Source organism: Scatophagus argus, chromosome 12 (genome assembly GCF_020382885.2).
Source record: "Scatophagus argus isolate fScaArg1 chromosome 12, fScaArg1.pri, whole genome shotgun sequence".
Classification (NCBI taxonomy): Eukaryota; Metazoa; Chordata; class Actinopteri; family Scatophagidae; genus Scatophagus; species Scatophagus argus.
The window spans coordinates 18,961,735-18,989,034 of record NC_058504.1 but is presented as its reverse complement, the minus strand read 5'-3'; the positions used below and the strand labels follow the sequence as shown (position 1 = coordinate 18,989,034).

The 27,300-nt window shown below is 40.9% G+C and overlaps 2 protein-coding genes across 3 annotated transcripts in view; both read left to right on the top strand.

Annotated features, from left to right (window-relative positions):
* The window catches only part of ppp3cb (protein phosphatase 3, catalytic subunit, beta isozyme), a 32,634-nt gene extending 17,469 nt beyond the window's left edge, over positions 1–15,165 (top strand). The window contains exons 5-14 of one of the 2 annotated variants that reach the window (XM_046405379.1): positions 2,042–2,187; positions 3,102–3,241; positions 4,503–4,580; positions 6,194–6,288; positions 6,600–6,725; positions 8,239–8,316; positions 8,428–8,512; positions 8,848–8,945; positions 10,086–10,133; positions 12,685–15,165. In XM_046405379.1, the coding sequence (XP_046261335.1) occupies positions 2,042–2,187; positions 3,102–3,241; positions 4,503–4,580; positions 6,194–6,288; positions 6,600–6,725; positions 8,239–8,316; positions 8,428–8,512; positions 8,848–8,945; positions 10,086–10,133; positions 12,685–12,863 (1,073 nt within the window). In that variant the 3' untranslated portion in view covers positions 12,864–15,165. The remainder of the gene's footprint in view (positions 1–2,041; positions 2,188–3,101; positions 3,242–4,502; positions 4,581–6,193; positions 6,289–6,599; positions 6,726–8,238; positions 8,317–8,427; positions 8,513–8,847; positions 8,946–10,085; positions 10,134–12,684) is intronic. The other variant, XM_046405380.1, reaches the window with a different exon arrangement.
* Positions 15,166–16,122: 957 nt separating this feature from the next.
* sting1 (stimulator of interferon response cGAMP interactor 1) lies at positions 16,123–23,103 on the top strand. The gene is made up of 7 exons (XM_046407060.1): positions 16,123–16,249; positions 16,849–17,075; positions 18,000–18,192; positions 19,450–19,558; positions 19,899–20,140; positions 22,036–22,222; positions 22,710–23,103. The coding sequence occupies exons 1-7, from the start codon at positions 16,154–16,156 to the stop codon at positions 22,997–22,999; spliced, it is 1,344 nt and encodes a 447-aa protein (XP_046263016.1). The 5' UTR covers positions 16,123–16,153; the 3' UTR covers positions 23,000–23,103.
* Positions 23,104–27,300: the final 4,197 nt, after the last annotated feature.

Below are 27,300 nucleotides of genomic sequence, written 5' to 3'. Positions count from 1 at the left end.
AGATTTTATTTTGATGAATTGATTAAATAAAAGGAAAAATGTCCATCACAATTATCCCAGAGCTCAGTCATAAATGCAACATATTCGATATCACAGAAAACTTTGAAAACCAACACATATTCTCAATTACACCACCCTCCAAAGTCCTTGTACACTGAGTACAAAGTGCACACCACTTCAACAAGCACAGAAATTCAGAAGTTGGCAAAGTATAAGGTACTCTGCTCCTTCTCGTCTCCTACATCTCTCTGTCTTCATGCTTCTCTACTCCCTTCCTGACCTCTTGTTGCTTCAGGACACAGCAGCACTGATTGGAGCTTGGACATATTCAAAGGAAATCAATTAGATAGCTAATCAGCTTTCATATTTTCTCTTAGGTTTCTAGGTACTCTATTATGCTGGTACCTCTGGTGGTCTGAACTGTCTGTGCTGGACGAAGGAGCAATTATTCCGCATCAGAGTTAAAAAATTAACATTAATCTTATCCGGTTTTGTGCCATTGAACTAATAAATACATTATCTGATCGTCCTAGCTGTAAAGTTATGAATGTTCTGTAGGATCTCTCCTCTCTTCCTCCTCCTCCTCAAGGTTCCTCCCCTTTCTATCCATCCAGGTTGTACTCTCCATCCATCTCCACAATCCATTCATCTTCTACTCCTTCTCTCCCCTCCTTATTTCCTATTTTTCGTCCTTCCTCTCCGTCTATCCTCCAGCTTTTCCTCCCTCCCTCCCTCACTCTCTCCCTCTCTGTCTCTCTGACTCTCCTCTTGTCCTGTCCGAGAGTGGGTGATTAGCAGCAAATTAATTTGGCCCTTAATGATTGGCTCAGGGACTTACTCCTTAGTGTCTGATTGGCCAAGGGACAAGGAAGCTAATTTCCCCTGGTGCTCGTGGCGAATAGTGGTCGCCCTCAATTACCATCTGCTGTGCGTGCGTGCGTGTATGTGTGTGTGTGTGTGTACCACAAGTGTGCTGAATGCATGCAAGTGTCTTCATAAATGTTTAAGTGTCTCTGTGTGGAAGGAGCTGAAAACCGGTGGACTAGCAATAATGAGCTCTTTCTCTACACAAGGCAGATGGAAGTTGACAAACACATTCCTCACACACACACACACACACACACACACACACACACACACACACACACACACACACACACACACACACGTGTACTCTCATGCTGGCTACTGCATACTCGTACTCCAAATCCTCACACTCTCCCTTCTCCTTCCCATCTCTCTTTCCTCCTCCCTTGTCATCTTACCTCTCTTGACCTTCCCTCCATCTCCTGCCTCCTCCCATCAATCTCTCTGTCCTTTCTTTACAAAATTATGATTCTTCTTTTTTTCGTTTGCTCTCTTCCAAAATCCACCCTTCTCTCTTCTTTCTGCTTCTTCTATCTCTCTCCTCCAATCTCCTTTCAGCTATTTTAATCCTGTGATATTGCTTTGTGTCAGATGTATTGTTACGCCCATGTGTGAAATGTACTTTAAGATGCTGAATCTTGGATGTCTTTATTGATATCTCTGCCAAATCAAAGGAGTTTTTCTACAGCAAGAATTCAGCCTCACAGTGACGCCTCTACACTGTCTCATGCTGATATTTGGGTCACTTTTTGTTCACTGGAAACAGAATTGGAGTCTTTGCATCCATATTTTGTCTGTAATAATATGCTATGTACCTACTATGGCATTTCATCAGAGGGGAGAGAAACGGGTCGTATGAGAGGACTAGAGAAGAGATGGCCACAAATTATTAATGACATGTTCTGTGAAACTCCAACATGTTGCTGCTTTTACACCCAAGTAAAGTAAGTTATATTTTTAAAAGAACCATGCAAGTCTGTTTGAAGCCTTCCAACGACTGAGCTCTTTAGATCCATCCATGCAAAAGCTCTCCTTCCCTGCTTTTGATATGTATACTCCAAGTGACAAGGACTGAATGTACGTTTGACGGTTCAAAGCATGTCAAAACACACTCACACAGGAGCTTCTTTGTCTCAAGTCTTGAAATATCTCTCCTTTCCTCCACCACCTCCAGGTAAGATCAAGTACTCAGAGCAGGTGTATGACTCCTGCATGGAGGCGTTTGATTGCCTGCCCCTGGCAGCCCTGATGAACCAACAGTTCCTGTGTGTGCATGGGGGGCTTTCACCAGAGATCCACACGCTGGACGACATCAAGAAGGTACGAAAGGAGTTGCACGCACCAACACACACACAATTTTGAATTACCAATATGACCCTACAAAGGAAATACTTCAATACGCTGTCCAAAAAACTGAAGAAACCTCTGTACACAGTAGTGATAGCGTCCTGGGTGCCAGCTGGTGCAGGATAAATCTTTTGGTTTACAATAACTAAATGTTTGGTGTAAAGACCTGAATCTGAATCTGTTATACACATTAGAAAATATGTGACTGAAATGTATAATTTCTGAAAAAAAAAAACAAAAAACATGACAATTTGCTAAAAATCTGGCTGTAACTGCACATTTCTGGAGTAACTGCACTGTAGTTTGATACATGATGATGGAACATAACTGACACCATCACACGACTGCACAGACATTGCTAATCAGACAGCTAAAGAAAGCCAAGTGAATGTGAAGCTAGCTAGTGAGATAGACATGAAGCTAAAACTACATTTGCTTGCATTTTTACCACCAACTTATGTGACACAGACACAAACGCACACTAGCTCTTGTTCATGCCTTTATATCCCCGTGGATTGTAAATGCAGGGTATCATTAAGAAACCAGTAAACATATGAGTGAAAAGAGACTCACACACATGCTGTTGAGTACAGTTGACAGTAATACAGAATACAAAAGCACACACATGAAAACGGAGACACGAGGACACACACACTTCCTCGTCTAATGGCAGTGTTTCCATGGTGAATCTGCTGGTGTGACATCTTCTCCCTCCTGCGTGGTGAGGGTTGCCATGGAGATGCTCTGCTCTTACGGTGTGTGTGTGTGTGTCTGTGGGGTTTATATCACTCATATGTTTTTGTGTGAGGGTTTCTTTGTGTGTCTCTGAGCATTTGTTTCTGTATGTGTGTCTGTGTCTGTATGTGTGTGTTTGTTATATGTCCTAGTTGGACCGATTCAAGGAGCCCCCAGCGTTTGGGCCCATGTGCGACCTGCTGTGGGCCGACCCCCTGGAAGACTTTGGCAATGAGAAAACCCAGGAGTACTTCGGTCACAACACAGTCAGAGGCTGCTCCTATTTCTACAGGTAGAGGACAAAATCACAAGGGCCATGCTGACCCTGACAAAAAGAAATATTATATAACTGATGGTTTATTTTAGAAGAAAAATTAACTTGAGTGTGAGTGAATATCATCTGGTATCCTTGGCGCCGTATCCCTTATGCTGAGCTTATGAAGCTCAGAGATATGAACTAGCCTGATATCCAAACAAGCCAGAAGGAATGCAATATTCACAGATAAAAAAAACACACACACACTAGGAACAATATGCTTTGAAATTAGTAGCTGAAACACATTGCCAGATTAAAACTGATCCTCAATCGTGTTCCTCTCAGAGTCGTGTTGGGCTCATTCACCGTGTTTCAGTGATGATGTGACTTTTATCTTCAAGTCGAGAATTTAATAAGTTTTGGGTGAACTTCAGGCTATTGGTTGGGGATGTGGCTGATGAGAATAAAGACAGAGCAATGCTTCCTGCACAGTTACACCACATCCAGGATCGAATAACAATCACTGGGATTTGTACAAGAGAGAGAGGAAAATCTTGGCCAGTTTACACACATCCGGCATACTAGGAAACACAAAAATACAGCACATTCACAAACGCATACACACAGTTCTGTTTCAGCATGAAATGATATCCCACAATCCCCAGGGAGACTGCACGGTTCTGTTGCTATGACGACTGGCTACTCCTGCCAGATATGGAGTGATATTAAGATACAGTGAGAGAAAGAGGCAGAGCAACAGTGGAGGAGTAGGAGGAGGAGGGTGATGGGGTAGTAGATGAAAGAATTTTTAAAAAATGGAGGAACGTAAAGCAGTGTAAAGCCGGGGGGGGGGCTGGTGTTGAAAGACAGATGGAGTGGCAGTATGGCTGTGGCCACATTCCCTAATGTGCAGCAGTCGGTGTTATGGCATGTAGTCTGTGGAGAACACAATGATTTTCTATGTTTAGCAAACACAGCATCAATCTGACCAACTAGCGTATACTCCCACAGCACAGACAAGGCCACAAGCCCTGCTCAGGCCTGCCATGTGCTCACCGATGCCCCCCACTGGTCTCAGCCAGACATGACATTAAAAAATAAAAGTGAAAAGAAGTAAGAGAATACTTCCATCTGTTTTGCGGTTTACAATAGTCCTTATATCATTACATATGTGCATGTTTTTTACTCGATCTTTTTGGATGTTCCTGTCGCTTTTCTTGTCCCCTGTCACTTCAGATGCACTTACTCAGATGCTCTCACACTCTCTATGTGTGTGTCTCTCTCTTTCTGTCCCCAGTTATCCAGCAGTTTGTGAGTTCCTACAGACCAACAACTTGCTGTCAATCATCAGAGCGCATGAAGCACAGGATGCTGGGTAAGCTGCCTGACTGCCACAGCTCAGTCCTTCTCTCGGCTTAAAAGGGAGCACCATTTAATTTAATGGCTTACCTTGACATTTCATGTTCCAAGCTGTAATTTTTTTTGTCAGGAAACTGGCACATTATGGGAGAAGAAGTTTCACACTTTTTCTTTCTGTCACCCTTAAACTGTGTTATCAGCATTGTTAAAGTTTGTCTGACAACACCAACAGGCTGGGCAAAATTTAGGTTAACTAACTGATCTCGTGAAGAGAGAATGGTGTAAGGCAAAGAGCCATGTAAGGTTTGTACTACTAGTCTGAAAATAATGGTGGGGTCAAAACACCATTTTCTGACCCACAAATCCACTGCTGGCATCTGTTAAGCGTAAATCCTCTAAATATAATGCAGCAATTAAGGCAGCACTACTCTAAGTTGTGCTGTTTACCAAACCCATTAACAGCATTTTGTCTGTCATGCTGCCCAAGTATTCTAGTCCATCGGTCATGGTGCACTTGCCCAAGGGCAGGTCAAGATAAATTGTAGTTTTAGTTGTTTATGGCTCTGCACCTCTAAATAGCGTTTACATAAAAAAGGGGTAAATAAAGTATACTCCAAGCTGTCAAAATTCACCAGTACAGTGCATAGTATAAATTGAGTACATGCTAACAGCTTAATAAAGCACCTCGAGAAAACAAAACAAAACAAATGAATAAAAGAAAACAAACACAACAAAACAAATAAATCATAGTAACTATGGCATTTTTGGAAAATTTTTGTTTCTTTTGGTGAAATTAATTCAACGAACACGGTTCAAAGTTGCAGTACGTCAGTGCAGTTATTGGATTATTTCTTGCCAATATAAAACAATTAAATGTGTTCTTTTATTGTATACTAACCTCACAAATGGTATGCATCAGTATTAGTGTGCCTTGATTACACAGACTCATGGTCAGACACAACCTATGGTGGCCAGCTTAGGACAAAGTTTGTAAATAATCAAAGACCAAAACGAGAATCAGCCTTGTGTTGATGATCTTGATGGCTTATTGGCATTTAGTCGTACACAGGTTTCTGAAGAGAATAACATCTCTGACAAAGCTACACAGGACACTGGCATGCTGGGAACACCAAAATGAAAGATAACATGAAAATCATTCTGCATAGATTGCTTTTCTTTAACATAAATAAGCAAAATTCTCGATGAGTTGGGTAGTTAGTTTATCCTCCATGTACCTGCCTGGTTTTGTGCTTTGAGCGTGCATATGTCACTGGTGGTTATTGTTATGTCTAATCACTGTAGGTTTTTCCATGTATATTTTGTTTTTGTTTTTATTGTGACCAAGTCCAGTAAGATCTGGGCCTGAGAAGCTCAATGTGCTGGCATCTTCACTCAGACGCTGTGGGCTTTTTGTACCCTTTTCAGCAGCACTCTTAGTTTACCCTGTCATTTTGCCCACACACATTCCTTCCTCATTTGTTTTTCAATGCATGGCTGTCTTCTCCTTACACCAGTCTCTGTCTGGTTTAAAGACCTCTGAGGCAAAGCTTCATTTTTTTTTCTCCATGACATGTTTTTTAAATTTTCATTTTAGTTGCTGTAACATCATGTTTGTGCCTTTTCCTTTAGGTATCGGATGTACAGGAAGAGTCAGACTACAGGTTTCCCCTCCCTTATTACTATCTTCTCTGCTCCAAACTACCTGGATGTCTACAACAATAAAGGTGTGATACACATATGTGCCAATCCACACACACACGCGCACACACACACACACACACACACACACACATATACATGCATACAGCATGTATATGCACATGAAAAGCTGCAGTATGAACACAGCGGTGCAAATATTTTAGACTGAACAGTATGTTGATATAAATACGTCACTATTCCTATTAAGTGAACATTTTTAAATTGAATCTCTCTTCTCTTCTTCATATAGCTGCATATGTAACCTGATGTTTACTGATCTGCAGTCCGAACCCAGTTGAAAAGACTAATGTTTGTGTGTGTGTGTGTGTGTATCCAGCGGCAGTGCTGAAGTATGAGAACAATGTGATGAACATCCGTCAGTTCAACTGCTCTCCTCACCCCTACTGGCTGCCCAATTTCATGGATGTCTTCACCTGGTCACTGCCCTTCGTGGGAGAAAAGGGTATCACATGCATACACGCTTTTTTTTTTTTTTTTTCTTAGATTCTTCCTCATACAGCGCATTGCAGATGTGGGACCAAGTCATTGTCCTGCAAGTCTCAGGTCTCCAGCCTAAGTCAAATCAGTCAAGTTCTAAGTCCCAAAGTCCCTGAAGCTGAAAGTGACAAATGAAACGCCCCCGAAGTCAGCATTCCAACTCGTCAGCTCTGTTGACCTAAGAGGATATCGAGTTCACAAACCAAAATGGCGGCCCAGAGCATCGACTGAAAATAAAAGCTGTTGTTTTTTATGTTTTTAGTGCTTTTGTCTTTTTTGTGTCCAAATTAGTAAGTCTTATACACAATACTGTCTTACTGCTGCTTATAGGCGTATAGCTATGGTTCTGTTAGGCGTGAAATACAGCGTAATGTGTCGTTTATCAAATGGTGTTTCTTGTAATCGGTTGATGTTGCTATAAGAACATTACCTGAATAACGTTACAAATGAGCTGTCTTGTCCAGCACAAGACCCCTCTAATGCTCCATTTGTCGTAAATCGTAGCTATACTTGGAGTGACATCACGTCTATTAAAAACCAAGTTGGATGAGTTCCATTTGCCGCAACACAAGGTTTGTAATGTTAATTGGCCATTGTTGCTACGGCGACATCAACTGGTTACAAGCCAAGTTATCAGCACCAGCTGATAAACAACACAATGTGCAGTATTTCACACATAACAAGACCATAGCTACACACCTAAGACAATGCTGTGTTTTTCACTTATTAAATTGGACATAAAAAAGACAAAGCACTACAAAACATGAAAAACCACAACTTTTGCAGTCGATGCTCTGGGCAGCACATTCCTACATGGTGGGGGTTTATGACTTCCAGCTTCAGAAGTCATGAAACAACTCAGAAAACAGCTTACGAGTACAAATTGAGTGCAGCATGTTTTCTGACTCATGGCAGTAACGTAAATGAAGGAAAATAACTGATTTGTGGCACATGTGTTCAGTTCACATGTACAGTAAATTAAGACAAAGACATTTTAGGGAATATTTTTTTACCAGGGACACGTCAGTCATTTTGTTGTTAATGTATGTTGGTGGTAAAGAGTTAAATAACCTGGTGGCTCAATTATGGACCCCAATAAGCAAACAAAAGCAAAAAATAGTACAATGGATAATCTCTGTGAGTATCTTAGTTTTAAAGTAAGATCCTTTTTACATACTTTCTGTGGCTCTAGTAGCACTCTCTAGTAATACTCTCTAAAAATAGCAATTATATCAGCTTAAAACGGTGTACAACCCCTACTTACTGGATTAGGGACTTGTGGGTAACCAGAGTTTAGTCTGATTTGAGGCATTTGATGCCATTGGACAGCAACAGTAGAGAGAGAGAATGACATGCAACAGGTGTCCCCAGCTGGGTCTGAGCTGGACACGTTGCAGTTCATGGTGTCCTTATGTCCCTGGTCAACTGTGTGTGTGTGTGTGTGTGTGTGTGTGTGTGTGTCTCTGTTTGTCCTGCAGTGACTGAGATGCTGGTCAATGTTCTGAGTATCTGCTCCGATGACGAACTCATGAACGACGGAGAGGAGATTTATGATGGTAAGAAGCACTCAATTGTTGAACTTATATTTCCGCAAATTACAAACATATTTGGGAAATTCTTTTTTTTTTAATAATGATGTCACAGGTTTGTGTTTGACTCTTTTGCAGCCAGTGCGGCAGCAGCCAGGAAAGAGGTGATCAAAAATAAGATTCGAGCTATCGGGAAGATGGCGAAAATGTTCTCTGTTCTACGGTGGGTTGAGTTCCGGTTATACATACTGTATCTGTGTGTCTGTGAGGATGGATGGATAGATGGATAGATGGATGGATGGATGGATGGATGGATGGATGGATGGATGGATGGATGGATGGATGGATAGATAGATAGATAGATAGATAGACTTTATTGATCCCAAGGACAATTGTGTGTGTGTGTGTGTGTGTGTGTGTGTGTGCTTTATGCATGCAAATGCTTTGTGTAATTGTCCATAATTCTCTCTTCATATGCTCTATGTTTTTATCCACACACACCTGTCGTGCACACACACACACACACACACACACATTCTGTATCTGTCTGTCTCTCAGGGAGGAGAGTGAGAACGTGTTGACCCTGAAGGGACTGACCCCTACAGGCATGCTGCCCAGCGGAGTGCTGTCTGGGGGCAAGCAGACCCTGCAGAGCGGTGAGTGTTTCACACACTCGTGCACACACAAACACACCCTCAAACTGAACCTGGACATACATTCAGAAACGAAAATAAAAAACACACACAAGTACTCACAGATGCGGTTTAAATATCTGCTTTGGACCAATCCTCTGGTTCCTTCCTACCCTCTTTCCTTTTCTCCTTTATTGCTGTTGTTCCTCTCTCATCCTTATGCCTCACTGACTCACTCACTCTGTCCACTTCACCTCACCAGCGCTGAGGATACTAACAGCCTGCTGGTTGTGTGTGTGCGTGTGTGTGTGTGTGAGAGAGAGAGAGGTTCAGAGGGACAGAAAGAATGACTGGAAAATACATGTATTTAGTTTTCCTTATTACATTATTACATTACATGCAGTGAGATAGACAAACAGCAAGAGGATGTACAGCCAAAGTGTGTGTGTGTGTGTGTGTGTGTGTGTGCGTGTGCGTGTGTGTGAGCTAACACCAGCTACTGCTAACAACCGGCACCCTCTGAACCTACCATGCTCTCAGTACTGCTCTGAGGGCACAACATGACTAAGGTCTGAAACATGCCTCTGAGTCTGCATGTATGCAGATGTACACGGTTCTATTTTTTGTGCCTTTAACTCACAGTGTTCATGGAAAGGTGGACAGGAAATGTGGGGAGGCAGAGAGAGGGCTGTCCTCAGATGGACTAGAACTGGGGAAGCTGAGGTTATGTGACCAGTCTGATAATTGTTAGCTGAGATTCCAAAGACTCCCCTGTGAGCCGCTTTCACCCTTGTTTGTGTCTTAAAGCTGAAATTATGCTTTCTGCATCCAGCGAGAGGGTCTGCATAACATAAATTTTGTCATCAGAGGCGGGATGTGCAGTTTTCTGTGACCATGCAGACTTGTCTGCTAAGGAATACATTTAAGCATGGATCAAAGTATAAACACCACATCTGTGGTGTCCGCAGCTGTCCGTGTACACGTCCAATTGGGAGAATATTTTTTGTGCACAGAAGCATGTTTCAGCCTTCACTCCTTTCTTCTTCTTCTTCTCCTACTTCTTTCTTTGCACTTCATCTTCTCTCTTGGACTGTGTCATCTTCTCTCTCTCTCTTCCTGTCCATCTCTCTTTCTCTTCCTCTATTCTTTCTACCCATTCTTCAGCTACCATTGAGGCCATAGAAGCCATCGAGACAGTTAAGGACGCTGAAGGTAAAATCCCACTCATTTCGCTGTGTGTGTGTGTGTGTGTGTGTGTGTGTGTGTGTGCGCGCGTCTGTATGTCTGTGCGGCATGGCTGCGCTCTCAGCCACCCATGCTCATATGGACTTAGATTTTCCTTACCCACGATGCACTGAGCTCTTCTAACCACATCAGCACTTACTACAAAGCCTAAATCTGCTGCATGCTGAAGCCACCACATTAAAACACACAAAATATGCACACATATTTCTTTTTTTTTTGTTTTCCTGGGATACAGAAAAAAACAATACACCATTTCTCCAACACACTGACACAGACACAAAATATTTACATCCATCACATCCACATACAGTACACGCACAGAGACCCACACAAACACACACGTACACTAGAAGAGCAGGGCTGTGGGTGGGAGTGGGTGTTGTGAAGGCTGCCAGGGTCACTCAGACCTCTTATAGTCCGCATTGTGTTACAGTCTGTATATTTCACACAGTAGGCGCTGGAGTTCTGGAGAGGATAAACATGCAATCAATCTGTTTCTCTACAAGCTAAGCAAGAACTAGACTCGCCTGTAGTGGTAAAAACTAATTTACAGAGCTTTAAACCAATCACATGGCCTTCCTCAGCAAATGGTCACATGACCTGAGTCCACAACTAAAATCACATGATCAAGGTGATGTGACCTTTGTTCTGTACTTGTGATGTACTTGTGATGACAGTTGAATCATTTGCTGAAGAGAGCCACTGAATACAGTCGAAATCTCAGTGAAAAGTGATTTAACTTTGAGTATGTTACAACACACAAGAGTTCATCAATGTGGCATATGCATACAGTTCATGTAATCGAAACAGGTCAGAATGACCCGAGCAAGTTTTCCAGGTTCTTCTGTGCTACTGAACAGATTGTGGTCATGGTATTCCTGTTAAGTGTATTATATTCTGTGTACACAGGCGCAGTTCTTATTCTGCACGCTGTAGTTGGTTGTAGTCTTTTGTGTTTGTACCTTTAGCTCTGTCTTTGCCTTATAAAAACTATTGTCCATAATTTGTTCAAACAAATAAATTATGGATATCTCTTGTGTTATGTTTTTTTTTTCCTGTTATGTAATATGATTTGTAGCTGGGTGTTAGATGCCCGCTGTGTAAGGCAGTGGCGTATTTGTGAGTATCTGCATGCTTGAAGAGGTAATATGACAGCAGCCGTTGTTCAAAAGTGGCAGCGATCTCTGCAGACAGACCTCCATGTCGGTACAGGAGCATCTGTCCACACAGAGAACGCACATCAGCCCATCTCAAAGTCTCATCTTGTTTTCAGTTTTTTCCTCGTTTTGGTGAAATTAATTCTGACAGATGACATTACAGGTCGTAGCCGTAATTATTATCCATATCTGCTTCTGTTTCTTTAAGGCTTAATTTAAAGGGGGATTCCAACATTTTATCATTGTTGTTCCATCATTATTATTATTTATTCCATACATTTTTAACACTTTTCGACAGACAAGCTTTGTTCCTCTACTAGGCGAAGCTAACAGTCTGCTTCATATGTACCATACAGCCATGAGGGAGGAATCAGTCTCCTCATCTGAGTCTGTAGAAGTAAACATATCTCCCAAAATGTTGTACTATTCGCATGAAAGTTTGTAGTGTCTAAGCCTAAGCGACGGTAAAGCTGCCGTTCCTATGACTAGTAAATGAACCTGCACGTGTAGAATAGGTGGAGTGTCCCTTTAAAAAAATAATTTCTAGTGCACAATTAGCACATTATTCATTGAACACAAGAGGAAGAGTGACTGTGACCAAGCTCATTATCTCAAACTAACACATTCATTTGCTAAACGCTCACAAAACGTAAAATATAACAAACTTGGACAATAGTTCAAAAGAAGCAACCTGAGAAAAATGAAAAACCTGATCTCTTACTTTCATCTTTACCTTGCAGGCTCTAAAATTTTGTGGGGAAATGGTAAAATCCAGTAAGACTATGCTGACAGCCAAGAACTGCTCACAGTGCCAATACCTGTTTTAAGGAGTCATGAACGACCACTTCTGTGCAGCTGTGCTTTGTTCAATACTCTTTGTCTCATAATGGCTTACCTCCCAGGTGTCTCAGACTACTGATCTAGGATCAATGGCCTGGTCGCACTGACTGTTACACTCACTGTGAGCCACGAGGTCAAACTAATCCTAGCTCAGCATTCAGACAGAAGTAGCGCTGGCTGATGTGTAAGAAATGTGCATATGTCCAAATATGACAGAACCTTGTTCATCCAAACTGGACCACAATCAGAATCCTTGATGGAGTCCTCAAATGAAATCATGTAAATGATGAATTAAGTCAAACTGAATGCTTTGGAAATGTGTGTACATTCACATTTCATAAATGAATAAAACACGGTTTGGAATCCATTTCGGTGCTCTGAATATTTCCTTCTAAGCTCCCAGGAGTTTGGATACACAAGTTTCTGCTAACTGTCTTGTTAAATATTAACTGTGTGTGCTTGTATGTGTATTTGTCTGTTTGTGTGTGTGTGTGTGGATGGGTGGGTGCTTGTCTCCGCAGCCATCCGAGGCTTCTCTCCACAGCACCGGATCAGCAGTTTCGAGGAGGCCAAAGGTCTGGACCGGATCAACGAGAGGATGCCTCCGCGACGCGACGCTGTCAACAGTGTGGGCCTGTCAATGGGCCGCATGAACATGGGAGAACCCAATGGGACCGACAGCAACAGCAATATACAGTGATGGACATATATTTCCACATGCCCAGACACAAACCTGCAGTTACAACTCTGATATGGTACCATATTTATAGATGTACATAGGCACACACACACACACATATATACACACGCATCACACACAAACAGTGTTTCAGACACTTAGATTACAGACAGCATCACACACACATGCAATCACACATACACAGAAGATTACTCGCCCCTCTCCTGTTGCCCTCAGCTGTATGTAAAGGCATGAGCATACCTTGACTTTACCACCTGAGGCTGTGTCCCTTCACAGAACTGATTGGCCCTATTTAGAGACCCACAGCTCCCATGTACCTGCACTACAACAGGAAAGAAGCGACAAAAACACTCTCCATGCAAAACAGGAGGAGCCGCTGTTCACCGTGTATGTCAGGGGTCACCACTGGGTTGACAGCGTGATGTGGCTGTGTCAGTGGTGGTTGTCAGTGGGGTCAAGTTTTTGCAGGGGGGCTGGTGATCAGGATGTGGGGAATGAAAGAATGAAAGATTTGTTTGCTTCTTTTTCCTATTTGCATCAAAACAGGAAGTGGAAACAAATTTGTGATTGGTTGATTTTATCGGGTTTGTTGACATGCCTGCCTGCGTGTGTTCACATGCTTCAAACATGTAAATGTCCGTGTGGTAATATTTGAAAATGTGTTTTGGTTTGCACACATGAGCAGATCTCGGCATCAACCAGTTGATACTGAGAGAGTTTTCATCGTGTGGTGGTGTATCTGCTGCTGAGAGATGTGTGGAGATAATCTCAGCTGCAATCTTAATCTGAGCCCTCACTGTCCTTTTCTTCTCGGGAGGAGATTCTTGTTTGCTTTTGTAGCACTGCACCGTTCCTATCCTCTTCTTGAAACCTAGTGGAGGATTGCCTCCCCCCCTAAAACACTCTGGTCACAGGTCAGTTAGCTCTCTGGGAAGGCTTGAAAGTGGACCTGAGTCCGATTTGAATCAAGTGTTACTCCCTACCTGTTGCTTGTAAATAAGGTTACATAAAGAGGTTTTATTGCACATCTGATGCATATGGTCACGAGATGCAGTATAGTGGAAGTAGGATGCTTTATGTGTGTGAGGGAGCTGTGTGTGTGTTGGGGGGGGGTTGTCGAGGGTCGAAATGATAAGTCATACTCTATTCATTCTGTTTTTACATCCTCCTTTCCTCCCGTGTCGCTGTCTGCTACCAAACAGCAGTGATGGCTGGGAATGTCCAGCCTAAATACAGGAAATTATATTTAACAGAGGAAACAGACTCTTCTGGTTAAGGCAGCAGCCAAGACAACAAGAAGAACAAGTCTTTGTAAAGCATTTATATTAACGCATCAGTGCATGCAGAGTTAAGTTCTTTGATAATAATGTGAAGATTATATTTGTGCTCTGTGTTTCACTATGGTAGGATTTTTTTTTGTTTTGTTTTTGTTTTTCTGGCTAATATAAATGAACTGAGGAATAACAAATAATTTATTTTGTACATAACATTCATTTTATTTATTTTTTGTATTCTTTTTGCGTTATATCTTTTGTTCCTTTTTTCATGTTTTGGTTTGTTTTTTCTTTTTCAAAACCCGTGTTTCTTGGTTTCTTTCGACGCTGTACAGAATGACGTAGTACGCTTCTCTTCAAAGTGTCGAGTCCACGTTCTCTCCTCTCTTCTTTGTCGATGTACAGGAGTTGTTTTTAATGATAAATATGAATAATGACAAACAAATATTAAACTAGCATTGAAGAATGACCATACTATATACAGAGGCACAGGCATTCAGGCAGCCAAAAGCATGATTGCATGGTTAAAATTTGCTCTGTTCAAAGCAAAAAGCAGCAAGACACATTTTAACAGAAGAAGCGGTGTGTTGCCATCACAGTTTAAAGGAAAAAAAAGTGTACTCTCTCTCTCTGATCATAATTCTTGACGATTCCTCTTGTTATTTGATGATATTTATGATTCTATGATTATTATGATTCTATTTATTATGGACATTATTCTTAATATTTAAGCTCTCTCTCTCTCTGCTGGTTGCTCTTTTTGTTGCATTGCTCCTTGGTTGATCTTGTTGTGCTTCTTTGGGAGAGGTGAACCCCCTGGGAGACCCTGTGCCATAGAAATTGTGCCACGGTTCTTACTCTTCTATTCTTCTCTCTCTCTCTCTCTCTCTCTTTCTCTCTCTTGCCCCCCCCAATTCTCTCTATCTATCCTCCTCTCTCCTCTCTTTATGTTTTGACTCCCCAGTCACTAACACTGTAAGCATGCCCCATGGGACGATCCACTTTTTTACTCTTGAATAAAATATGCATGAACCTTTGGTATGGATACTGAGCATTTATTGCCTTCCCACTGAGCATGCACACACACACACACACACAAACACAAACCACAATAAAAAATAAACAGACACACCTTGATGACACAGAGCCAGTTGAACTGACTGCAAATCATAAATGAACACGCTTACATACCCTGAATGGTTCAGGTAGTATCATAGTAAAACTGAAAGTAAGACATATTAGACAGTAATAATCATTGAAATTCATAATATTTACAAGACAGCAGAAATGTTTTTCAGCGTTAATTGCTACCCAAGAATCATGAATGTTTCAGTTCAGTTACATACTTTTTACAACACAGAGGCCATAACTCAGACACGATACACTCTGAACAGAGGAAAAATAAAGAGCCCGTTGTACTAATCCTTGTTTTTAAGATGTAATTAAATCTATTATTGGAACAGCCTGAGGTGAGAGTGAATGAAGTCACTCACAGAAATCCAAATATTTGACCAGACGTGAGCCACATATGTAGCGTAGCATTCGTGAGCAGCCACTAAATTATTAGTAGGTTTTGGACCTGTGGTTCACACAACATCCACCACAGTAATCAAAACAGCAAATCAGGAAACCATCCCTCCAACAGAGTTACAGGGACTAGAGGATTCTCCCAACACTGTTGGCCCAATGCTTTTCGAAGTTACTCTCTGTTAGTTTTTACTTAAATTTGTCACCCATATGTTTTCACTTTGTTGTCCAAATGACAAAATGGGCACAGCTGAAACACATAAACACATCTATCTTACCATGGAAAAACTACTGATTTACAGTACAAATTTATAAAAAAATCTATTATTATACAAAAATATTTATAGTAACAGTGAGAACGGCCTCTTTGGGAAACCTTCTCCTCCAGTGTGCACTCTCTGTGTTTCTTGCCACCCGCGTCACTGCTTTGACAAAGCTAGAAGATGAGCAGGGCCTGAATTTCATGGAAAATGAAACTGAAAGTTTGGCATGGCACAAAAAGGGTGGTGCAAGAAGGAAAAGAAAGGAGCAGAAGAAAAGACAACGAGAAGTCGCGCTCATTTGGATCATAGAAAACACAGCAAGGTGAGTGACACGTTTCTTTATTTTAAAATGGTGCTAGACCAGCTGTCCCCTGCTAGAGTAGGTTTTAGATTTTTCCCTCCTGTTCACTTACACTCTCTGTAAGTGATGATATCTAATATCATCATCAGATCAGATTGCATGTTTGTGGTAGAAAAGAACTTAAATGCAGCCTTATTTATTCATAATACATTGTCTTACATCTACTAACTGCAACTTTCAAATTTATTGTATCTAAATGAGCACAGTTTGCAAATCGTCTCTTTTCACAAGTCAACATGCTTGATTCTGTGGAATTTAGAGGAAAAGTAACCTCTTAAGGCTCAGTAACCCCCCCCTAAAAATTAAAATCTCAATTTTTTTTTTTTGTTTTTTGTCCATTGATAGTATTGAACATATCTTTACGCCATATAGAAGCAGAATACACCATGACTCAGATTAACATGATTTACTGTACAGAATGCTATTAAAATGAATGTTCTTAGCAGGAAAAATGAAATGCTCTGCTGTGAGAACAGTGATTACCAGTTTTTTATTTATTTGTTTATTTTTCAATGAAAATGGCTTAAATGTGCCTCATTCTGGGAGACTTTTCCTGACAGATGCAGTGCCTCCGAGATGAGGAAGCTCTCATCCCAAAGCCTCGTGGAAATTTGCCAAAGATGTGTGCTGTGGCGGTGGCTGCCACAGCAACAGGAAGCATTGTGTTTCTGTCTCCTGAAGGGTTATTTGGCTGGGTTGCCATGGTAATACTCACCTTGACCCTTGGCCCTCTGCTGCATGGGCTCTGTTTGCTGGCAGAGGAGATGCTACACCATACAAACACAAGGTGAGACAAAAGGTTTGGCTGAGTGTATTACAAGCAGTTGGAGTATGAGAAGAGAAAAGAGCGTTTTTGAACGGAATTGTTTTGAATTAGATAGTTCTTGGGTTATAACTGGACCTTTCCTTTAGCATTGCTTAAAGCTGCTTTAATCAGTGTTCTTGCACTAGCAGTGGATGAAATGACATATTTAATGTGATGTGAAAGGTGTCACTAATAGTCACAACTTCCATTTTCCTGTTTTGGTGTTAAAGCTCACAACTTTACTGTTTCAGTTCACTCTCACTGCTCTCATGTTAGCCACTTGCTCTAGCATTTAGTAGCTAATGAGCCAGATGTTTACCTCAGGACTAAACAGAAGAGTGAACACTGGACTTCCATTAGTCATGTGGACACAAACCAAATAATTCCATAATGTATGTTAATGTTGGTCCGTCTCTACTCACTGTTTGCTAAAACCACATCAGTGTTGTGTTTAGGGCTTGTTGCACCACTCCCAAAGAGGACAAAATAAATCAGCTCATAATTTAAATAAATATGTAATATGTGTCAGTTTTAATCGTCAATATGTCATTGATTAACAATTTTACTCTAAATTGAGGCCATGTTCTGATAAATCCAGTTGCTTACTGCTTGCCCTCTCGTTTAAGTATCTCTCTATGTGTACTAATCTTCTCTTTTGGTTTAAATAAATAAAAACATGCTTATTATTTTTTGTTTAAGACCGTATTTGTAGTTCATTTTGAATGACAAAGCCCTTGCTATCAAACCCTTTAACATTAGTCTCAGGAACAGTATGTTTACAGAAATTGTTTCAGTCTCTCAGAATGAATGAAATGTTTCATTGATGTTAGAATCTTAAAGTGATCGTCCACAGGTGTAGTAACAGGGACAACACTTTCGTCTTTCCTTCTTTGTTGTTATTATCAGGTATCGAGGCCAAAGGCTGCTGAGCCATGTGCTGACAGCCTGTGGATTAGGGGGAAAGACCCTGATGGCTGCAGGGCTGGCAGGCCTTCTGCTCTACCTGGCCGAACCTCCTCTGCCACACAAAGGCCAGTGCTGGAAGCTCCTTATCCTGGCCTCAGTTCTTTATGCGCTGTTGAAAAGCCTGGGAGTCCTGGTGAGATCCACATTGGACACTCAAACAACACCTTTGTTTTTTTGTTCAAATTATCCTTTGAACATTACAAGTCAGATGTGCTCCTTGCCAGTTTTAGTGTTTTCATACATTTTTTAAACAGAAATTAATTATAAACACTGAGAGATTGAAAACACAACAGAGTACATTGGAAAATGTTAATTCACAGCAAAGTAATAAACAGCACAAAACACATAAAAACACTGAAACGTTCTTTTAAATTCTAAGTTAAATGATTTAGGACTACAAGGCTGATTATGCTGAATGCAACTTGAAGGAGTTAACATCTGGAACATCTGAACCTTGTTATACAACTACTGGGAAACAATTTCAGGCTTATGTTTCAGGAAACAATATAATTCACACAGCATTGTCATTCAGCTTCTAGTCAGTGATTATGTAGTTCACTTCACAAAGCTAAGTGCTCTCGTCACTGTTCTAATTTCTTTACAACACTGCAGTGACTTACTGCCTTCAGTTCAGCTGTAAGCTCAGTCAGCTGCTGGCAGCTGTTATGTTCAGTTAAGTTCAAACCCAGGCCTATACGAGCACTTTTTACAAAGTTAATATACCCATATAGGATTGTTTGGAACAGAACAACCTCACTGCTAAAAACTACAGATTTAGTCAGCTGTGATTCAGTTAAGATTCGTTGACACGGATTTGTTCATACATGTACAGAGCACAAGCTAAGAGTGGCTAACATCTGTGAGATGCACGCTACCTGACAATAACCAACTAACAATTCTTACCAGCATGTTGCCTGCACTGGCAAGGGAAAACTCATGGCACAAGTTTGCAGTAACTTTCACTTGTTATCAGTGCACTGCAAATCTACAAAACTGAACTGGACTAAAAGGCAAATTCATATCTTTAAACAATGTCTTTACAAGCAACAGCTGGATGTGCCTCCTGTCCTCAAACAACTGGAGAATCGCTCGGTTTTGCTTCTGATTAATTTAGATGATTACTTTTTATTGGAAAGGTAATCGTCTGAGAGCTTACTGTATTTTCACAGCTCTGAGCACTGTAGTAGAAGTGAAAAATGGCTCTATTTCAGCATAAGAGCTCTACACTTGAGATGGAACAGTCCCTGAAACATCAGCTGATTGTCATTCATATTGCATTCCTGAAATAAATCATAAAGCTGTATAATTCTGAACGGAGTGTCAGGCAGCTGCTGAGCAGAGGTGAGGTGTTCTGACATCCATTCCGACTATTTCTGTGGTTGGTGTGCAGGGTCCATCGGAGGTGGAGGTGTCAGACATTTGTGAGAACAGGAAGATGAATGTGGCCCACGGCCTGGCCTGGTCCTTCTACCTGGGCTACCTGCGACTGGTACTGCCATGTCAGTAACACAAATACACACACACTCACTCACTCACTCACTCACACACACACACACACCATGTCCATCTTTGTCCTCCTTTAATTTCGGATTACACACAAATCAATTAAATACCACTATAGCGGCTTCACCCGTGCAATATAATAAATTTAATTTGATAAACTGAACATGAGGATATCCTGAGCTGTTGTGTATGCTACAACCTCAATCAAATATCAAACGTCAGCTGTATTTTCTGTCCATTATGTTTTAAAAGCACCTTAACTGCATCGTAGCAATTCTAGAGATATAGATGAATTTGAACAAAGAGATCTGAATGAATGTGTGGATGCTCATTCAGGTTTGGAGGACTCCATTGCAGTATTCCGTTCCACCCATCAGGCCACCAAATTCAGGGGCCGTGGCTCCTGGAGGCTCCTCATCCTTGTACCACTCAACTCTAACATTTCTCACAAGCTGGAGGATGAAGACGACAACATCCATTTCTATGACAACCTCCCCAACAATGAGATAGACAGGGCAGGAGTCCGGGGGCGGGTCTACACGCACAGCGTCTACAGAGTACTGGACGAGAACGGGAAGGTAGGTGGGGATGTAGAATAACAGCGTGGTTACAAATTACAATGCAGATTTAGATGGCACGAGAATTTAGACAGTAAGAACACATAAAATTATAGCTCAGGGCCATCAAACCATTCTCTGTACTTTTTAGCAAAAATATCCTGTCAGCATTAAATGAGGTAACCAGAGACCCTGCAGTGTGAACGCCACTGAGCCACTTGTACTGTAGTTCTTATGTGTGTGTGGAAAGACATAGTGTGCTGACATTTTCTGCTTTGATCAGATTTGTAAAGGCTGCACAGCTGAAATGCGACACAGAGAGAGTCCATGGTAAAGTGACAGACTCAAGAGGCTGCTTCTGTGTGTGTGTGTGTGTATATATATATATATATATATATATATATATATATATATTTCTTTTAACATTTCAAGATAGCACATCAGTGTGCTCTAAATTCAATGTGTTTGATGTAGCAAATCTAGCAGTGATTGTACTCAAAATCACCCCTGCAGTTCAGTCGAGGGAAAGGAAGTTTGTGCTGCATGAAAGCAGTCTGAATTGCTTGAGTTACCAGAAATAGTTATATCAAAGTGAATACCAGGGCAGTATTTTACAGTTGTAGTCATTGCACAAAATAACGTGATAATGACTTTGGGCATCTATCCCAGTGAAGTACTCACAAGGGGTGATCGACACCTTTGTGCCTTGAGGTACAAGGAGTCGGTTTTAGAAATGTATTTTTCATTTACACACTTTGTCCAGCAACTGTGGAGTATATGGATCCCTTCTTAGTACAAGTTTGCATGGTGGACCCCCAGAAACAGTCCACAGCAGTGAAAACGTGATCATCACTGTCAAATGTTCTCAGTCTTGTAATGAGGGGTAGAAGTCTGAGGGTGCCACCCTCCATGGTGTTGCCACCATGTCCATGTGGACCTAATTGGGTCACAAGCCCTTGAGTTATCAGATGACACCATGAAGGTCAGTGTTGTTCCTATCCAAAGGCAGTGCTCACCTGCAATTTTCAGTTACCTGAAGACAAAATACCTCAGAAGTTATTAACTTTAAATTTTTTGCATAATCACTCAAATAGTTGGACTGAGCTGTATGGCTCATGTCCTTCTACCACAGACTTGTCAATCACCCCTCGTAAATACTTCATTTCAGAAGGAAATGTTGAGCTTTTTACTTCACTACATTTATCTGACAGGTATGATTACTTTACATAATGTAGATTATTCTGATGACCAATTTCTTTATATTTAAATAATTGCTTTGTCTATAAAGTGTTGGAAAACTGTGATAAGTCCATCACAGTGTCCAAGTATCACTTTAGGTAAATATTTTGATAATTTTATATAATTAACAGGTAAATGTCCAACATGCAGAAATTTTACTTAATCTAAAATATTTTTTGATTGATGTATTCCCATTTTTACTTTAAGATAATGATCTGAGTGCTTGTTCCACCGCTGAGAAAAATGTCTGATGTCCAGGAATGAGCGATTGGACTGAACTCTGACTGCTGTCCTGCTAAATCTGATAGCTTTATTGGTATATCTCTTGATTAGACTTTCATTCTCCACATTACACTCTATAAGACTTATGCTCTCTTGTAGTAAACACATTTAGAGACTGTAAAAGAAATACTTACACTTGTGATGCCTGAGACTCACAGAGTACATCCCCTCCAGCGTGCTGTTTCTCCTTCATGGCACAGCATGAGCACCACCTCCTGGTTAAACCTGAGAATTCATAAGTGGATAACTTAATGTAAAACATGGTAATCGAACATTTCTGGTGCCAGAAGCTTTTAAAGGATTACATGTGCATATGATGTATCTGTCTCCGGGTGTCTGTTTTGTTAATGTGTGTGTGTGTGTGTGTGTGTGTGTGTGTGTGTGTGTGTACACAGGGCCATGAGTGTGTGGTGGAGTATGCCACGCCTCTGCTGACGCTTTACGGCATGTCCCAGGAGAGCAGCGCTGGTTTCGGGAAGTCTGAGCACAGACAGCAAGTTCTGCTCTTCTACAGGACCCTGCAGGACATACTGGACCACTCGCTGGACTGTCGCAACCGTTACAAACTCATCCTGCTTGACGGTAGGAAGATGGCCGAGTGTGTGTCTGTGCATGCGTGTAAACTTTATACACACCTCACAGTATGAGACTGCTTTTAGGAAGATTTCAAAATTTGGTTTATCCTCTTCCTCATGAGGATTGACAATCAGGATTTGTGTATTTATTGACTCCTTTGCGATTTATGTGTTTTTAAAAAATGTTTTGTTTATAATCTGCATACACTGCACATTTAACTGAAGTGAAGGACAAGGGTCAGTGTCAGTGATGGGAAGTTTTCCAGCTTTGGTCGGGTTATCTCTGGCCTCATGCCAACTTTTTATCTCTGTATTGGCACTAAGAAGCCCATTTAAACCACAGAATAAATATTTAATTAAACACTATTTTCACTGTCTTATTTAGGGAGGACAGAATTTTAAAAAGGAATCAAAAAAAGAAAAAAACATGAAAACTTCAAAACAGGATGCTCAGACAAACCACAAATCATGTTTTCATCACCCCCCTCCTCTAGATGAGTATGTGGATGACCCTCACTTCCTGTCCAAGGCCATCCTCAGACACCTGAAGCAGCAGAAGGAGGAGGAGTTCTGCCTCACACCACCTCCTCACATGGAAATGGCGCACCCACTCTCAAATACTCCGAGCGCCCTGCCAAATGGCCTGCCTTTAAACGGTGAATGGCACAACCCTGAGCCAATGAGCAGGGAGCCAACGCTCATGTTCAGCCTGGACAGACCTCTTCCTCTGAAGGAACCTGTTGAGATCACCGACTACTATGTAGAAAATTTAAGGCAAATGTGAACATGCACAGTTCAACAATCATCACATTCCTGCTTTATCATGCTGCAGTCCTCTTGTTTCCAAACTGACGGACTATACAATACCTCAATAAAAGTTTACAAGAAGAGCTGTGTTTCATTTGACCTTTTCTACAGTTAATGGTTTGGTGAGTGACAGATGCCAGGGGAACAAGTTTAGACACAAGCACAACAAGACACATACATGTATTATTGTCAGTGTGATCAACATAACATCAGCTGCAACTGGGAAAACCATCAAAGCAAATATATGTGCTGACTTATCTTGAGACATTGCTCTGGGTGTAAACTGATGCATATGTCAGCCCACAGCATTGACATTCACACTGTATGTGTGCAGTGGCAACACTCTGGACAGATTGTAATTACAGCATGCAGCAGTGATGAGGAAATGTTGCAACTTGAAAGTGTTGTTAAGAGAAAAGGACGTGGACTTCTACCAAGGTACAGCTAATATGTAATCAAATTGGTCTTGAGTTTTGTTGTTGCTACAAGCTGGTCCATTCAAAAGTTTTAGTCTCATTTAGCTTTCACTTTGTAATGTATCCCCAATAATGCTTTAAAAGGATTAGGGACAGGAATGCAGGTTTAGTCTCATGCAAAACTTGACAAATAATGTGAAAGGGTGACATTCATTTGGGTTACAATAAGGTAACATGCTGATACTGAAGGCAGGAGAGTTTTATGACTGTATAAACAAAAGAAACTGTCACAAGACACCTGACACCACCCCTGTTGGTGTGTCTCTCTCACATGTGCGCGTGCGTGCACACACACACACACACACACACACACACACACACCTCATGACTTGCTGCAGCTGAAACTGCTTGGAGAGGTTGCATCAGATATGTTTACAGCTCATCTTGTCTTCTCAACAAGGCAGAGGTGAGAGGGAGGACAGAGGGATCGTGAGGAATTATCAACACGCTTTTTCAATACTGTGTGTGTTTCAACTGCACCGTGTAAAATTAGGAACATGAAGAAAAAGAAAAGAAAAAAGTGTGCATGAAGAGGAAGGATTGGCAGTTCAATATGAAACACTCTAGACCAGTGTTTTCACACTTCTCAACTGTTTGCTCTGTCTTGAGAAATAATGGATACCTTTACTGACCCTCTAATCCTTCAGATAATCTGAGAGGAAGGAGTTCAACTCTCTGGTGGAAATGCTGCTAACTTTGAACCAGACAAGCTATGACTGTAAGAGAAATCAATAGGTCATCAGTTCATTTGCCTTGGTCCAGACCATGTATGGACTTTATGCAGTCTAGTAGCCCAAGCCAACAGTTTCACACCTCTGATAGCACATTCTGAGCAAATGAAGTAAACAAAGCATGCTTCAGCTTTCAGACTCTCAAGCATGAACCAATGCTACAAAGGGTCATTTACAATGCTAATGTTCTTAAGTGGGGATTTAAAGCTCAACAACAAATGCACAACATACAGTACAGAACTGAACAATAAATACAAACACTAAAAACACAAACCTCTGTAATGCTAAGACGGAGAGCACTGAAAACTTTAAACATATTTGGCATCAGCATGTTAGCATTAATGTCATCATTTCACTCAGAACACCACAATGCACAAGTCCAACATCGCAGGGCCACTTGCCTGGCTGTACATACATATATGTGAATTTGCGACAGCGGTATACTGTCACATTAAAGTAAAAAAAGAATACTGTTTCTCAAGAGCAAAGCTTTTTTCTTTTAAACTTCATCTCCTTTAACTGACTATTGGCTAGAAAACAAACTGGACATAATTTGTGGCAATCTGAACTTAACGTAATGAGTACTGCATCATAACGATCGTTGATATTTCATAAGCAGTTGATTATTAAGTGAAAAAAAGCTTACAACAAATGGTGGACTATAGTTTAAACTGAACAAGGCTGTTGCTGTGTTGTGTTTGTATGTCTATAAGCTGTCCTCTCCAGCCAGTCATTTAATCAGGATACTGATCAGAATTTTGAGTTTTGAGCATGTTTCTTCTTTGTTAGATAAGGGTTTTTAAAACACAACACACAGTATTGGTTGCATGCATGTTTTAGCTCTTATCACATTCATGGGTGACTACCAGAAACAGATCTGACCTGTTCTCTGCCAAAAACACAACATCCCTGGCAGCTGACACACAGATGTTGATGGACAGATAACACTGACAGCATTGTGACACTGGCTGTTTACTGATGTAGATGCAGTGACAGTGAATATCAGTGACCTGACTGAACTGAACTGGTGATAAAACTGCTTCATTATTGACTGAAACCATTGTCAAAACCAGAACAGTTCAGGATTTATTAGAAATATGTCTCATTGGGAATTAGAGGAGCCAAAGAATCATACGTCATAAAGAATCAGCCAGTAAATGCATGATCTCTTTGCTCACCAGAAAGATTCCAAATTCTGCTTCAAAGCAAACAAGACTTGCTTGTTAGAAACAATAATAATAACATTCAAAGCCTCATTTATAAATGCTATTTCCATGGAGGACTTGAACTTTGACCTGTTCTGCATAGTGGGGTTGGGTACCAAACTTCCTTTTAAGGGTACCAACTGAATTACTTCGGTACTACTTAAATCAATAGACACCTGAGCATGCATCTGGGTGAGACAGTAACTAGTAACTGGTATCATTAGTTGAGCATTTTTTTTACTAGCGTAAAGTACAATAGTACATGGACAATATACTATTTATGGGAAAATATTACAGTATACAAAAACTGCATTAATGACAACAACATAGCAGACAGATAATGTTTGTGTTTCTTCTTTGTATAAGGCAGACAAAATCCTCACTGTAACAAATTTTCCTGTTAAATTACAGTAAACTACTGGCAGCTACAATGGCACATTGGTGCCGTCTACAGTTTGTTATTAACAGTCCTATTGACAGTTATTTAGAGTTTTGATTTAGTCCAATACTGTGCTGACATTCCACCATTTTCTTCAAAATTCCCAGGTTAGAAAAGTGCACCTAGTAAGTTTCCCAGCTGCTCCAGCTGAACAGTTTCTTCCTTTGAAGCAAAGCCACAGTTGCAATATATTTTTGGTTTATTTTTTTATAGCTGGATTTACTTTTTTTTTTTTTATTGTCACAGAGAGTAAAGTACCTCTGTATAATGTCTGTTGTCCTCCATTAGCATTTATTTGCAATCTTGCAAATGGATGCATGTTGACTCATTTCCCTTAGTTACCCATGACCACCGTCACTCAGAGTTTGTAATGATTGTTCAGCTAAAGGTGGAAAATGCTTGTCTTTATGCATTACAATAGGCTTTCATTTGGATCTGGAATATAACCAACCACGACTGTTTTTCGGTTGCAGTCTTACAAACCCAGGGAGAAGAAAGGCAGTAATGTTTGGATAGCGTGCATTTACTGTACTGTCATCATTCACTGTAGTTCCCCTGCACTCCCACTAAAGAACACTTCCTCCTAACTGGTAAGTCTTTCTGACGGCAACATTAAAGCTGAATGTGATTGGTCAGCAGTGATGTGATGTCACAGCAGAGAGATTTCCCAAGAAGATGAGTCAGGTAGGTGAGGTTAACTCCTCTACGTCTGCTCTCAAATCAGCCCAGCAAGGTGGACATTAAGGCAGGAAGCGCTGGATATTTGTGTGCCTGTGAGCTGTGCCAAGGTGTACAAGACATTGTTTTACTATTAAAACACTTCCACTCTTCCTCACCATTAATTTACACCACAGATAATTAGGCTTATGTTTCTATGTATTCAAACAACCACAGATATGTTCTTAGATGTTGCAGTTTAGTTACCAGGACAACACCAGTGTCAGGGCTACAAGCTCCTTAAATGTAAAATCAATTTTAAAACTGACTGGGAGTCAGTGAAAGGCAGCTAAAGCTAATGTGATTTATAGTTTATATCTCTTCAATATATACATGTAACTACTGTGATATTTTGATACTATCACAATGAAGAAGAACAGTATTTCCTATCTGCTAACTACCTGTCGATCTAATTTGGGTGGTGGGAGTTGAATAAATCCTTAGCAACAGATGGAGAAGCAAAATGCATCCATGTGTTTAGCGGCTACACCGCCAGGCGTGTGTCTGAATGACACGCGTCAGACGATGTTACTCACCTGTGAGTAAGGCAGGGCTCATGCCACAGTGTCTAGACCTGATGTGCTCTCACACACAAACACATGCTAACACCTCCACACTGAAAGCACATATTCACGTTTATGTGTCACAGGTTTTTACTGTTTCACATGGAATACTGTAAAATTCCATAATAGTATTTACCTGTATTTGAG